This window comes from Dipodomys spectabilis, unplaced genomic scaffold (assembly GCF_019054845.1).
Source record: "Dipodomys spectabilis isolate Male_0828 unplaced genomic scaffold, ASM1905484v1 ptg000039l, whole genome shotgun sequence".
Lineage (NCBI taxonomy): Eukaryota > Metazoa > Chordata > Mammalia > Rodentia > Heteromyidae > Dipodomys > Dipodomys spectabilis.
In genome coordinates, this window is record NW_024870716.1 from 1,646,657 (window position 1) to 1,661,551 (window position 14,895).

General features: G+C 51.8%; 1 protein-coding gene across 9 annotated transcripts in view; it reads left to right on the top strand.

The window, feature by feature from the left end:
• Positions 1 to 923: 923 nt before the first annotated feature.
• Adcy6 (adenylate cyclase 6) overlaps positions 924 to 14,895 on the top strand; it is a 37,645-nt gene continuing 23,673 nt past the window's right edge. For 3 of the 9 annotated variants that reach the window (XR_006147140.1, XR_006147141.1, XM_042677557.1), the window contains exons 1-3: positions 5,552 to 5,720; positions 9,845 to 10,709; positions 14,612 to 14,761. Coding sequence is in view for 7 of the 9 variants with exons in the window: in XM_042677557.1 (XP_042533491.1) it covers positions 5,656 to 5,720; positions 9,845 to 10,709; positions 14,612 to 14,761 (1,080 nt within the window). In the remaining 2 variants the exon portion in view is untranslated. Of the gene's footprint in view, positions 942 to 1,516; positions 1,552 to 2,829; positions 3,658 to 5,551; positions 5,721 to 9,844; positions 10,710 to 14,611; positions 14,762 to 14,895 lie in introns of those variants that run through there. The other 6 variants (XM_042677564.1, XM_042677562.1, XM_042677563.1 and 3 more) reach the window with 6 other exon arrangements.

Consider the following 14,895-nt stretch of genomic DNA (forward strand, 5'->3'; position numbering starts at 1 on the left):
CTCAGTGGGAGGAATTGGAAGGACAGGAGGGAAACCTGGAAGAATGTAGGGATGGTTGGGTCTGGAGGGAAGATACCTAGGTAGTGGAGAAGGGGCTGCCTGGAGCCTGGGCTGGATTGGAAGGTGGAGGTAAGGGTCTGGTGGGGGGGTATGTGAGGGGATTTAAAGGGAAGCCAGTCGGCTTCCTTCTTGTCACTAGCTAAGGGCACGCCCCGCTAAAGTCAGACCCGCAAACATACTGGGAATTAACCCTTCTCTTCTTTCTAGTTCCACTAACCATTCTAACCTTCAAAGGGTTAAAGCAGTTTTCACATGATTTCCCCATCTCCCAGGTAACTTGGGCAGCTGCTTCACGAGGGAAATAAATAAATGTTCCAAACCATTTCTTCGTTCTCAAACCTAGCAAGGCATCTCCCACCCCCTGCAGAGAAGCACCACCCTTTGGGTAAAAGGTGCTGGGGAGGAAGGTACTCAGCAAATTGGCAGGTGCAGAGGAAGGGCTGCCCAGAGAGCTTTGGGGCCACGGGGAGGCAGGAAGAATGTTCCTTCTTTGTCCCCCGCGCTCCCCCCACCCCCCTGGTTCGGGGCTCAGAAGGTTCTCCTAGAGGCCTGTGCCCCAGAGATCTGCGGTGTGTGTGTGTGTGTGCACGCGCGAGCGCGCGGGAATGGAAAGAAGTGGTGTGCGGGCAAGCGGGTGCCAGGCACACACACCTGGCGCCTTGTGGAATGAAACCTTAATTAATTATTAAACTGAGTTCCCGTGGGAGGGAGCGGGGCCGTGGCGGGGGGGGGGGGGGGGACGGGCGCGGCGGGGTGGGGGCTGGGGTGGGGAGGAAGAGAGAGGTGAGGAGGGGGCGCTGGGCTCCGGCTCAGCCCTGGGGGGACCCCCGGACGACGGGAGGAAGCCCCGGTGGGGGCGAGGAGGGGCATACTCGCCCACCGTGAGTGCGATCTTCGGCTGGCGCGATGGGGACCCCTGGGTGGGATTGGGAGGGAATGCTGGAGGCTGCAGCTCGGGGGGTGGACGGAAGGGGGGCGGGGGGCATGCCCCCTCCTCCTCACGGGTCTTGATCCCAGAACAGTAGCCGCTTGTTTTCCCAAGCCTGGGGGAGGAAGCGACCGGAGGAGAGGAGGGGGCGCGCGGAGGGAGGGGGTCCCCTTCTTTGGTCTCCCCCTCCCCCCTCCCCCGCTGCCACACCCCGATCCCTCCCTGGGAAGAGGGGAGTGGGTAACTCTGCCCACCCCCACTCCCCGCTTCTGGGGGAGGGGGAGGGGGTGCCCAGACAAAAGGAGCTTGTGCCTTTAAGGCGGGGAGTCCGGGAGCCGGCGGGGAGGGGACTTCTGGATCCGGGGTAGAGGGCGGCTGCGCTGGACAACAAGGGAGGGGGCGAGGGCCGGACGGACTGACGGCCGGCCGGACAGACGGACGGCGGGCGGGACGGCCGGGACGCGCGGGCTCGGAGAAGGACCGCGGGACAGCCGGCCGGCGGGCCGGAGCCCGCGGGGGCGGCGGGGCGGGGGCCCCGGGGAGGCGCCGACCCGGGCCGGCAGGTGAGCCCGCGGGGAGCCGGCGCAGGCCGGGGAAGTGGCGGTGCGGGGCTTTGGGGTTCCAGGCTGGAGCCACAGCAGCAGCGTGGCTCGAGTTGGGGGGCAGCGAAGCCTGGCGTGGTCAGGGCTGACTGTCTTTCATTATTTTCTTTTCGGGAGGAGGCAGTGGGCAGCCTGAGGTGTGGGGGCTGGCGTGTGTGTGTGTGGGGGGGTATCCTGGAGGAGATGGAGAGGATCAGGAGCCCCCCACCCCAGCCCCCTCGCCCCCAGGCCGGGCTCCAGGCTCCACACTGTCACTCTCCGCTGGCCGATTCCCTTCCTCCACTTGCTGGAGTTTCCAGGCTTGCCCGGAGGAGAGCAGGGGAGAAGGCATGTACTGGGGGAAGGGTTGTCCCGAGGGGTTGGCAGCGGAGTGGTGGGGTGAGTGAGTCCGGGATAGAGTGTGGATGCAATTTAGAGGGGCTTAGGGAAAGCCTTCTCGGGGCGGCGCCCCCTCTCCTTGCTTTTTTACTCTAGACATTTGCAATGAAAAGGATCATGTCCGAGCCTCCTTCTCCCCAAGGCCGGCCTGGTGCAGGGTGGGCAGGGAGGGGGCAAACTTTATTGGAAGTGGGCTCTGGGGCCTGACTGGAAAAGACAGGAATTAGGTAGTGGGGGAGCCCGTCCCCATCACTTCCCCCTCCCCCCTCCAGCTTCGCTTCTTGCTGGATGTCCCTGGTTGTGGTGTTATCTGCTTAGGATTGGGTTGGGAGCCCCTCTCACAGTTGTTAGCAAGTGCCAGGGCTGGGGAAAGGCGGAGAAGGCAACAGGGAACCTACAGATGAAGGCCCTGGGAAGGCGCTTGTACATCTGGAAAGGCCTGGAATGGAGGCACATCCCAGTAAAGTGGGCGGTGTTGGCACTGTTGGGCCTTAACCTGGATAGTGTTTTCTGTGAGGAACTTTCTGAAGTCATTAAGAAACAAACAAACAAACCCTGGAGGCTCATTTTGCCAAAGAAGACAGGGACAGATGGGCCCTGGGGACAGGAGGGGTGAGAGGTCGCTGGGAAGAAGAGTTGGGTGAAGCAGTGGTCAAAGCTTTCCGTAGGGCTGGGCCCTGGCCTTCTGCAGACTCCAGTTTCAGCATGAAGATGAGGGTTTGGGAGGAAATTGAGATCTAGAAGGCCCTGGATCTGGGAATGTGAGGCTGCCTGGGATATGGCTGTGGCCTGCCTGGAGGCAGATCTGTGAAAGAAGCAAAGGACCAGGGACTCAGGGGAGGAAGGAGGTCAGGAGACTGACTCTACCGATGTGGTTTTGCACTCCCCCATTCAGAGTGATGGGTTCCTGGACAGGGCGCGTTGGGAGAAACCCTTTAGAGAAGTTTTGTGTCTTGGAACAGTGCCCTCCTGTTTTCTTGCCATACTAGCCTGGCATAGAGCGCTAGGAGTTCTGGGAATTCTTTGGGATGGACAGTGCCTGGAGTGGGGCTGTGGGCAGGATGGTTGTAGTTAGTTGGACAGTTACAGAGCTCTAAAGCCATCCCCTTGTGGGGGTCAGAGTGTTCTTGGAAGGGTCATGCATTCCCCTGATAGTGTCTGCTCCTTCCTCTGTGGGTAGAAGCCAGATGCTAGGATATGCTTTCCAGAGGCTGGGAACATGGCCAGAAATACGCCTTGTGGGAACAGAGGTCTAGGCCAGTGGTAGTGGAGGGAGATAACAGGGCAGGGGACTGGAGAATGAAAGGAGGCTAAAGCAAAATGTCATGGCTGGGGTGGGGAGGTGGGGGGTAATGGGAAACCTACTTATTCTGGGTTCTGTCCCCAACAGCTCTGGGGACTGACAGCTGAGGACACAGGGTCTGATAGAACCAGGCATCTGATTGGCTGGAGGGATGTGTGTTCTGCTTATGTCTCTCTTGTCTTTCTATCTCTTGGGTCCTGGCAGGGGTTAGGGCTCAGAGGGTTATAAGGTGGAGAGAAGAATTAATATTGCCAAGGTCTACTACATGATAGGTATTATTGTATTCTTTCCTCAGGACCCTTTTAATTCCCATTTTACACATGAAGAAAATCAAGCAGGGAGGTTAAATAAGTTGTCCAAGGCAGTGGAACTAGCTAATAATTATGGTAATGTCTTGTACCAAAGATCTCTCTCCCCCTCTCTCCCCCCCTCTCCCCCCCTCTCCCCCCCCTCTCCCCCCCTCTCCCCCCCCTCTCCCCCTCTCTCCCCCTCTCTCCCCCTCTCTCCCCCTCTCCCCCCCTCTCCCCCCCTCTCCCCCTCTCTCCCCCTCTCTCCCCCTCTCTCCCCTTTCTATCCCCCTCTCCCCCCCCTCTCCCTCTCTCTCCCTGTTTCCTGTCCCCTCTCTCCCTCTCCTCTCCTCTCCTCTCTACTTCTCTCCCCCTCTCTACTTCTCTCCCTCCCTCTCCTTCTCCCTCCCCCCCCCCTCCAGTCCTGGGGCTTGAACTTCAGGGCCTGAGCACTGTCCCTGAGCTTCTTTTGCTCAAGGCTAGCAGCCTACCACTTCTGTCTTCTCTCTCTCCTCTCCTCTCCTCCCCTCTCCTCCCCTTTTCTATCCTCTCCTCTTTCCTCTCCTGTCCTCTCTCTCTCTCTCTTTTTTTCATGTGTTAGTTCTTTTTTTTTTCTTTTTTCTTTTTTTTTGGGTCCGGTGGTGGGGCCTGAACTCTGGGCCTGGGTGCTGTCCCTCAGCTCTTCAGCTCAAGGCTAGCACTCTGCCACTTGAGCCACAGTGCCATTTCCGCTTTTTTTCTTTTTGCTTATGTGGTGCTGGGGAATCGAACCCAGGGCTTCAGGCATGCAAGGCAAGCGCTCTACCACTGAGCCACCTTCCCAGCCCCTCCTGTCCTCTCTTGTGTCTTCTCTTCTCTCCTCTCCTCCCCCCCCCCCCCCCCCACACACACAGTCCTGGGGCTTGAACTTCAGGGCCTGGGCGCTGTCCCTGAGCTTCTGTTGCTCAAGGCTAGCATTCTACCACTTGAGCCACAGTGCCACTTCCAGCTTTTTTTTCCTTTTTTTGGGGGTCCGTCCTGGAGCCTGAACTCTGGGCCTGGGCACTATCCCTCAGCTCTTCAGCTCAAGGCTAATGCTCTACCACTTGAGCCTTAGCACCACTTCCGGCTTTTTTCTTTTTTGCTTATGTGGTGCTGAGGAATCGAACTCAGGGCCTCATGCTTGCAAGGCAAGCGCTCTACCACTGAGCCGCCACCTTCCCAGCCCCCCAGCTTTTTTTTTTTTTTTTTGTTTATGTGGTACTGAGAAATCAAACCTAGGTAGGGGTCCATGCATGCTAGGCAAGAACTCTACCACTAAACCATATTCCCATCCTCCCTTCCTCCCTCCCTCTCTTCTTTCCTTCCTGCCTTCATTCTTTCTTTTCTTCTTTTTTGTACCAGTATTGGGACTTAAACTCAGGGCCAGGGCACTGTTCCTTAGTTTTTTCACTCAAGGCTAGTGTTCTACCACTTGAGCTAAAACTCCACTTCTGACTTTTTGGTGGTTAATTAGGAGATAAGAGTCTCATGAACTTTCTTGCCTTGGAATCATAATTTTCAGATCTCAGCCTCCTGAGTAGCTAGGATTACAGGTCTGAGCCACCAGTACCCAGCAGATCATACTTTCTATGAAGCTTTTGGAAGAGGGAGGCTTTCTTTGGTGACCTCTTTCAAATGCCAGCTGACCAAAAGTCTTGTACTCCTGATCTGTCTTTGAGGTGGCACTGTTGGTGATGTTAAAAGGTTGAAGGGTATGCTACTCTATGGCATATAGAAGGGATGCTAAGAGAACTTGGCTAAGGGATGGAGGTTTGGGTATACAGAGATGTTTTCAGTTTTGCTTTCTGCTTTGGAGGCTTTTGGGTGACTGCTTGGAGTGTTGATTATATTTCCTGAGTGGCTGGTTCTGTGGGGTAAGTGCTGGGTAGGCTCCACACTAGTTCCCTAGTGAGTACAAATGTCACTGATGTTTTAAGTCCAAAAGGCCCCTCATGGTGCCCTGTAAGATGAAGGAGTGTGACCTTGGTGGGGAAATAGTATCTGTGGGGAACAGTACTTTCATGTTCATCCTCTCAAGACTTGGGCTCAGCCAGGAGACCTGGCAAAGCCGGCATCATGGATGGAGTCTACCCAGTTCAAGGCACCTCCCCTCAGGAAACCTGGGATCCCAGACTGTTTAGGTTACCCAGGATCTTTACACAACTACAATTACTCTACCCTTCTTTCTTTTGGGGGGCAGTGGGGTAGTGGTCGTGGGGTTTGAATTCAAGGCCCAGACACTGCCCCTGAGCGCTTTTTGCTCAAGGCTGGCACTCTTTTTTTGTGTGTGTCGGTTGTGGGGCTTGACCTCTGGGCCTAGGTGCTGTCCCTCAGCTCTTTAGTTCAAAACGAGTGCTCTACCACTTGAACCACAGTGCCACTTCTGGCTTTTTCTGCTTATGTGGTGCTATGGAATTGAACCCAAGGCCTCATGCATGTCAGGCAAGCACTCTACCACTGAGCCACTTTCCCAGCCATGGCTGCACTCATCACTTGAGCCACAACTCCACTGCCAGCTTTTTCAGTATTGGAGATAGGAGTCTCACAGTCTTTCTGGCCTAGGCTGGCTTTGAACTGTGTTCCTCAGATCCTAGCCTTCTGAATAGCTAGGCTTATAGGTGTGAGCCACCAGTGCCCAGCTTACCCTAATCTTTGGCCTTAGTTTTTCTTTATTCCTGTCTTGCCTGTCCTGTGCCCTAGGTAGCCTCAGTACTAGCTTCACAGGCTTTTGGTGAAGTTCAGCTGAAATTAGGTGTGTGAAAAAACTTTGGAAAGGTTTAAAACACAGAGAAGAAACATGGGATCGAATCCATTCATCCAATAGCCATCCATCTACTCAGCCAGTATCTGTATTTAATTTCCATGAGGTGTTGTAGATCCTGCAGTAAGCAAAACAAGACCCAAGCCTTGCATTTGTGAAGTTGACATCCCACTTAGTAGAGACAGACACGAACAAAGAAGAAAAATATATAGAATGGCAGTTGCTGATAAGAACTGTGGAGAAAGAGAAAGTGTAAAGCTGGGAAGAGAGATAGGGAGCCCCAGGAAAGGGAGTTGTTATTTTAAAAGGGTGGTCAGAGTCTCTCTGATAAGGGGGATATTTGGGCAGTGACCTGAGGAGCTCTTGTTCCAGAAAAGGAGACAGTAACAACCAGAGTCCCAGGCTAGACTGATCTTGGTGTGTGAGGAAGATGAAAAGTTAGGATTATTATTATTAGCAATTATTTTGAATTTGTTCTGTAGCCATGTGCCATTGAGCTTTCTGGGTGTGTGTATGTATGTATGTATGTAGGTTGGTGCAGAAACTGAGACTTGAACTCAAGGCCACAGGTCTCAGGCTCTTGTTTTCGTTCAAGGCTAGTACTCTACCACTTGAGCCATGCCTCCATTCCCAGCTTTTTTGCTGGTTAATTGAAAATAAGAGTGTCATGGGCTTTTCTGCCTGGGCTGGCTTTGAACTGTGATATATCACCTTCCTGAGTAGCTAGGATTATAGGCATGAGTCTTTAGCTCATTGGGGTTTTTATTTTTGTTGTTGTTATTGTTTGTTTTTTAATGCAGCCCTTACACTTATTGAGTCCCTTCTATGGAAGCCAGTAATAGCTGGCACTGATGGCTCATGTCTATAATCCTAGCTACTCAGGAGGCTGAGATCTGAGGATTGTGGTTTAAAGCCAATCCAGGCAAGAAAGTCCATGAGACTCTTATCTCTAGTTAACTGCTCAGAAAACCGGAAGTGGCACTGTGTTTCAAGTGGTAGAGCGATACCCTGGAGTTGAAGAGCTGAGGGACAGAGCCCAGGCCCAGAGTTTAAGCCTGACTGACCAAAAACAAACAAACAAACAAAAAAGAGTCCCATGGACTTTCCTGCCTGGACTGGCTTTGTACCACAATCCTCAGATCTCAGCCTCCTGAGTAGCTAGGATTACAGGCATGAGCCCCCACTCCCAGTTCCAGGAGACTTTTTTTTTTATCTCTAATCACCAAAAAAGCCAGAAGTGTTCTCTGTGATTCTTCAGGACTGAATACAAATGAATGTTCAAAACAATGCTGTTTTACTCTATGTATGCTTTTTTCCCCTACTTTTATTTTGTATGCCTGTATATACTCTATGTCTTCTTATCTGGTGTTTTTAATTGAGCATGAAAAGAAATAGTAGGGGTTTTTGTGTCATAATAAAGGTTGAACTGAAAGAAATCAAGGCAGAAAAAAAAGTGTGAGCAAGAAAAATAAAAATTTCATTCAGGCTATTGGGGAAAAAAAAGCCAGAAGTGGAGCTATGGCTCAAGTGATAAGAGTGCTAGCCTTGAGCAAATCAGCTTAGGGATAGCATTCATGCCCTGAGTTCAAGCCCCAGGACCAACACACACACACAAACCCAAAAACCAAAACAAACAAACATTGACCGAAATAGACATTCCTATTCTCACAAAACTTCTAGTCAAAGGGGCAGAGACATACATTAAACATGAATGATTTAATTATAATTACAGTAAATACTATGGAGGAAATGTACAGAGGTAAAGTAGCTGGAAAATTTTTCCTAGGAAGTTACACTTGAGCTGTGACCTGTGGGAAGTTGAATTTAGCATGTTGGGGTGTGTGTGTGTGTGTGTGTGTGTGTGTGTGTGTGTGTGTGTGTTGAGGAAGGATGTGGAAAGAGATTCCCCTTTGTTCAGAGGTCACCAATTGGCAGCTCATAGGCAGAACTCATTCCATAGACGTGATTTATTTGGCTTGCAGTATTGAATTATGGAGATTAGTTGCCAACACCAGCTGGACGCTGGTGGCTCATGCCTATAATCCTTGCTACTTAGGAGGCTGAGGTCTGAGGATTAAGATTTGAAGACAGCCTGAGCTGTGGCTCAAGTAGTAGAATGTTAGTCTTGAGTTAGAAAGCTAAGGGAGGGGCTGGGAAGGTGGCTCAGCAGTAGAGTGTTTGCCACTCATACATGAGGTCCTGGGTTCGATTCCTCAGCACCACATAAACAGAAAAGGCTGGAAGTAGTAATGTGGCTCAAGTGGTGGAGTACTAGCTTTGAGCTGAAGTGCTCAGGAACAGAAAGAAAGCTAAGGGGGCTGGGTGCTGGTTGCTCATGCCTGTAATCCTAGCTACTCAGAAGGCTGAGATCTGAAGATCATGGTTAAAAGCCAGCCCAGGCAGAAAAGTCCATGTGAGACTCTTCTCTCCAATTTACCACTCAAAACCCAGAAGTGGCACTGTGGCTCAAATGTGGAACACTTACCATGAACATAGGAAGCTCAGGGATAGTGCCCAGGCCCTGAGTTCAAGCCCCACAACTGGGGGAAAAAAAAGCTAAGGGACATTACCCAAGCCCTGAGTTCAAGCCTCAATACTGGCATAAAAGAAAAAAAATTAAGAGATGTCAGGTTGAAAATGGAGGTTTTCTTCTGGACCTATTTGGGACACAAGTGGCCATGGTCTAGTGGTGCTGACGGGCTCTTGTCACCATGCTTGAGTAGGAACTTGATTTCTCCTCCAATGTATTGATAGGCTGTGTCATTCCTTGAATTGGGCCTTTGAGTATGTGATTACAAAAGAAAATAAAGATCAATGTTAACTTTAGAAGGGAGGTGAATTTTTAGATGTATTAACTTTGGGTCAAACAAATCTGGCTTAGGGAAGTGGCGCTGTAGCTCAAGTGGTAGAGCACTAGCCTTGAGCTGAAGAGCTGGGGGACAGCGCCCAGGCCCAGAGTTCAAGCCCTGCGACCGACTAAAAAAAAAAAAATCCGGTTTAGACTTTTACTTACATGGTTGTTAGATGTTGGACAAGTTTCTTCACCTCCTTGTATCTTGGTTTCCTTACCTGTTTTTACCTGTTGCATGGAGATGTCACTGTTTAGGAGTGTGTGTGTGTGAGTGTGTGTGTGAGTGTGTGTGTGTCTGTGTGTGTGTGTGTGCCTGGACACTGTCCCTTAGCTTTTTTTACTCAGGGCTAGCACTCCACCACTTGATTCACAGCTATACTGCAGCTTTTCAATGGTTCATTGGAGATAAATGGTTCATGGACTTTCCTGTCTAGGCTGGCTTCGAACCATGATCTTTAGATCTCAGCCTCTTTGAGTAGCTAGGATTATAGGTATGAGCTACTACCAGCACTGGGCTACCTCAGGAGTTTTATGAGGATGGTGTGTATTAAAGTTCATAGCTCATTCCTGAGAAGGGCTCAGGTGGTGAGCTATTATGGGAGGCAGTAGCCCTGATGGTGGTACTAATGCCCTCTCATCCTTTTTTCCCCCAGCAGTATGTCATGGTTTAGTGGCCTCTTGGTTCCCAAAGTGGATGAACGGAAAACAGCTTGGGGTGAACGCAATGGGCAGAAGCGCCCACGTCATGGGACTCGAGCCAGTGGCTTCTGTGCACCCCGCTACATGAGCTGCCTCCAGGATGCGGAACCACCCAGCCCCACTCCTGCAGCTCCTGCACGGTGCCCCTGGCAGGATGAGGCGTTCATTCGGAGGGCTGGCCCAGGCAGGGGCATGGAGCTGGGGTTGCGGGCTGTGGCCCTGGGCTTTGAGGACACTGAGATGACAACAGCAGGAGGTGGGGCAGCTGACGTGGCACCTGATGCGGAATCCAGGAGTGGACGATCTTGCTGGCGCCGTCTTGTGCAGGTTTTCCAGTCGAAGCAATTCCGCTCAGCCAAGCTGGAGCGCCTATACCAACGCTATTTCTTCCAGATGAACCAGAGTAGCCTGACGCTGCTGATGGCAGTGCTGGTGCTGCTCACCGCCGTGTTGCTAGCCTTCCATGCTGCGCCCACCTCTCCTCATCCTGCCTATGTGGTCCTGCTGGTCTGTGCCGCCATCCTTTTTGTGGCGCTCATGGTGGTGTGTAACCGACATAGCTTCCGCCAGGACTCCATGTGGGTGGTGAGCTACGTGGTGCTGGGCATCCTGGCAGCTCTGCAGGTTGGGGGTGCCCTGGCAGCCAACCCACACAGCCCCTCAGCAGGCCTCTGGGTCCCCGTGTTCTTTGTCTACATCACCTACACACTCCTGCCCATCCGCATGCGGGCCGCAGTGCTGAGTGGCCTGGGCCTCTCCATCCTTCATTTGATCTTGGCCTGGCAACTCAACCGTGGAGATGCCTTCCTCTGGAAGCAGGTGGGTGTGTGCGGTGAAGTGCATGGGGCAGGAGAGGGAAGGGGTCTTTTTGCTAAGGAAGGATGATGAGTGAGTCATGTATGTATCCTGGATAGCAGGGGTGTCTTGCTGTACCCAGGAGGCCAGGTTTCAGGAATAGGCCTCTATTTAGATCCTGGAGCAGATGGCACTGCTGAGAGGAGGGAGGGCCCCAGGCCCAGAGCCTGAATGCTGTCACCATAGGCCACACTCAGCAGCTTTTTGTCTTGATCCTGCTGAAGTAACAGCCTGGAGGGACATAATATAGGATGCTGGAAGGGCTGAGAGAGGCAGTTCAGGCTGGGTTCGGGCTTTGGCATTTCTGTCTCCAGGATGATCTCTGAGACTACAGGCCCTGATGCCATCCTCGACAAGCAACTCTAAGTGGGGATCTGGATGGAAGATGTCACCTTGTCCTCTATTCAGACCAAAGTAGTTTTTATTTCATTTTTTTCTTGTACTGGTACTGGGGCTTGAACTCAGGACCTGAGCATTTTCTTCAGCCTTTTTCACTCAAGAGCTGGCACTCTGTATCATTTGAACTATACCTCTACTTCTGTCTTTTTGCTAGTCAATTGGAGACAAGAGTCTCACAGACTTTCCTGCCCAGGAAGGCTTTGACTCACAATCCCCAGATCTCAGCCTCCTAAGTAGCGAGGATTTCAGGTGTGACCTACCAGTACCCAGCTCCAAAGCAGTTTTTGAGAGGATGGGGAAAGAGGAGTTCTTGGGTTAGGTCTCTCCTGGGCCAGGAGTGATTTGAAGGGGGTTGGACAACAGAAATACAGGACTGTGAGAGCCTGACATCACCTCTCCTTTCATCTGGGTGCAGCCCTGTCTTGAGGCTTTCTCCTACTATACCAGCTACTGCCTTAGGGTTCTGATTGAAGTAGGAATCAGTAGCTGTGCGGAGTGAGGATCAGACCTGGCTGTCCAGTAAGCTGCATTCCTCCATGGGATCTTAGACAACTCACTCCATCTCTCTTGGCTTTAGTTTCACAGACTGCAAAACATAGGTTAAAAATTGTATCTCATGCAAGGTGTTGCTGTTAGGACTCCACCTTCTCAGAGCAGTGTGTGACCTGACAGGGCACGATTATCATTTGAGGGTGGCCAGCTGTGCAGAAGGCCAGCAGGGCTTTTGGGAAAATCACTTTCAGAGAAACATGTCTGTGTGGTCTGCCATCTCATGTTACCTTTCTTGGCCAAGTAGCAGAGGCCTGGTTGCCATAGGCACGGTCCCCAGGTAGTACCATCTTGGTGCTGGTTCTAGAGTGTGGTCATCTGCCTCCCTCCATGTGGGAGGGACCAATCACTGCCTTGTCAAAGGCTCATGGCCTTATAGCCCACCATGGCCTCATGCATGGAGAGGAAGTTGCTTGGGTCTCCTGGGATGAGAGGCTGGGTGCTCTGGCATGATGCCCATCCCCACCCAGCCTGCACTCCTGAACAGAAAGTACCTTTTTCAAAGTAACTTTATAGCTGGTTTGTTTGTGAAGCATATGCCTGCTGGGCACTATGCGATTTCTTAAAGGGCCAGATCTTTCTGCTCATGCTAGTCCCCCAGATCCTCTTCCAGATTGTCTTGTCAAGCTGGGGGCTGAAATTGGATTGCCCTTCTTAGGGGAGAAGGAGTTTGAAGGTAGTTCCTCCCCTCCCCCTTCCTCTTGGGCTGGCCAGGAGCTGGGTGTGTTTCTCGTTCCTGCTCTCAGCTGGCATGGGGCCCAGAGCCAGGCTGAGTACTGATTGGGGAGGCTCAGCCTTAGGGAGGACAGGACTGCCAGCCTCCCATCTCCTCAGGGGTGCCTGGCTACAGCCTGATCCCATGGGTCTCAGCACACACACACATGAAAAAGAAAGCCATGCTGCCTATGCCAGCCTGGGGCAATGAGGACAATTCCTGGTGCCCCTTTGGGGCTGTGGGTTTCTGGATGGGGTGGAGACTTGTGGTCTCTTTTCTAACCTCTTAGACTAGTCTCTTCTCAGCTCAGGATGGTGAGAAGGGCCTTTCTTCCCTGACTCACTCCTTTAGATCCATGGAATACTTTCATCCAGTGACCCCAGCCTAGGCAGAAGTCCCTCCCAATGCCCTAGCATCCTTTTTTTTTTTTTTCCTCACAGTGGACAGGGATATGTGTGGATAGAGTTATTTCAGTCTCTCATCCCTCTTCCCCTTCCCTCCAGCATGACTCACATTTTCCTTTAGGGCTCCTGGGGCTAGGAAGGGAAGTTGCCTGTTTTGTGCCCCCCCTTTCGACTCTCTTCTACTAGGGACTATTCTTAGAAGCCCCCAAGGGAGATTGTGTGCCCCCTCTTCACCCCTACTGCTGGAAGGGAGAGATCCGCTTAGGCCCGTTTGAGGCCTTGTGCTGTGGACAGGGAAGGGAAGTTAGGAGACCAATTTTAAAGGGTCAAAGCTGAAATGCCTAGGGGTTAGGCAAACCACAGTTTCACACAGAGGAACTGAGGTCCTAAAGATTGAGTGTCCTTTCCAAATCTGTAGGACTAGTTCTGGTTCAGGGCTGTTGGTGAGCTTTCCCTCCCTTCTCCCCAACCACAGCCCTGCCCTATCCAGCTCGGGGTGGAGCTGCAAGTCCCAGCTTAACCCCTGAGTTTCCAGCAACAGTAAAGCTGGACTTGCTCCCTACACAATGCTACCGATGGTGATGGAAAGCTGACTATATCTAGGGTGCGGGCCGTTCCTAGGTGTGGGGCCTGGCAGGGTTAAGACAAACGTCAGGGGTGGTGGTGGTCAGGCACAGTGGCACCTCAGCCCCAATGGAAGGGTAGTTCCTGTGTCAGAAGAACGGGTAATTCGTAAGCCTGAACTCAGGTTGATCCTCAACAGCTAGTCAGTAGAGAGAAGAGGAGCCTCAAAAACCTGGGATGCACTGGACAGAGAGAGTATAGAATGCAGTGCTGTCCTGGACTCAATCAGCCACAATCCACGATGCAGTCTTGGGCAAGTTAATGAGTTCTGTGTCAAAGTCTCAATTTTGAAATGGGATATGGTTACCTAATTCATAGAGTTGTAAGAAATGCGTTTGTTACGATCTAGAAAGGGCCCTTAGTATCCTGGCACATGCCAGGCGCCAGTGGCTCATGCCTGTAATCCTAGATACTTAGGAAGCGGAGATTTGAGGCTCTTATCTCCAATTAACCACCAAAATGCTGGAAGAAGTGGAACTGTGATTCAAGTGGTAAAGCACTAGCCTTGAGCAGAAGAGCTCTGGGGTGGCACAAGGAAAACAACAACAAAACCTAGATTTCTAGCATATTGGAGGTGCCCAAGAAACTGAGTATGGTAATAACAGTAATAGTAATAGTATTAATTATATTTATTCAGTCTAACAGGGCAGGGAGAGACTTTACAGATCTTATTTCCCCTGTCTGGGTTATAGATGAACATAGAGAGGCCCAGAAAGGTGAGATTACTTGACATGGGTCTCACATAGGAGGAGAGCTCAGGCCTTCTGGGTGCTGGCCTCTTGTAGAAAGAACCAATACAGAGAAAACAGCATTTGTCTTTTGCTTGAGATCCTTGTGGGGCAGGAGATCAGAGTATTGGGGCAGGACTCCATGACCTACTTGGCCCTAGTTGGTGCCCTTGTTCCCTGAAGCTGAAAAGAACGCTGTTGTAGTCATGGATTCAGGCACAGGGCTAGGATCTGGAATCCTGTGGGGGAATAGAAGAGATGCACTGCAGAATGGGCACCGTTTGGAGATAGAAAGGGCAAACGACCCTCTTTTTGCCCAAAGAAATGAGTTGTGACAGCTTGGCAGGGTGTGTGTGTGTGTGTGTGTGTGTGTGTGTGTGTGTGTGTGTGTGTGTGTGTGTGTGTGTTGAAAGGTGGTCACCATCTGCCTCTGCCACCCTCCTGCAGCTTGGTGCTAACGTGGTGCTCTTCTTCTGCACCAACGTCATTGGCATCTGCACACACTACCCTGCTGAAGTGTCTCAACGCCAAGCCTTTCAGGAGACTCGCGGTTACATCCAGGCTCGACTGCACCTGCAGCATGAGAATCGGCAGCAGGTGTGGGCTGCTTCCTCTGACTGGGGGGTGTGCCCCCTGATTCCCCCCGCCCCCATCTCACTCCCAAGTTATTAGAAGATTGGATCCTCAGCTTTACGGGAATCTGTAGAGCCCAATCTGAATGGTCCCCTTAG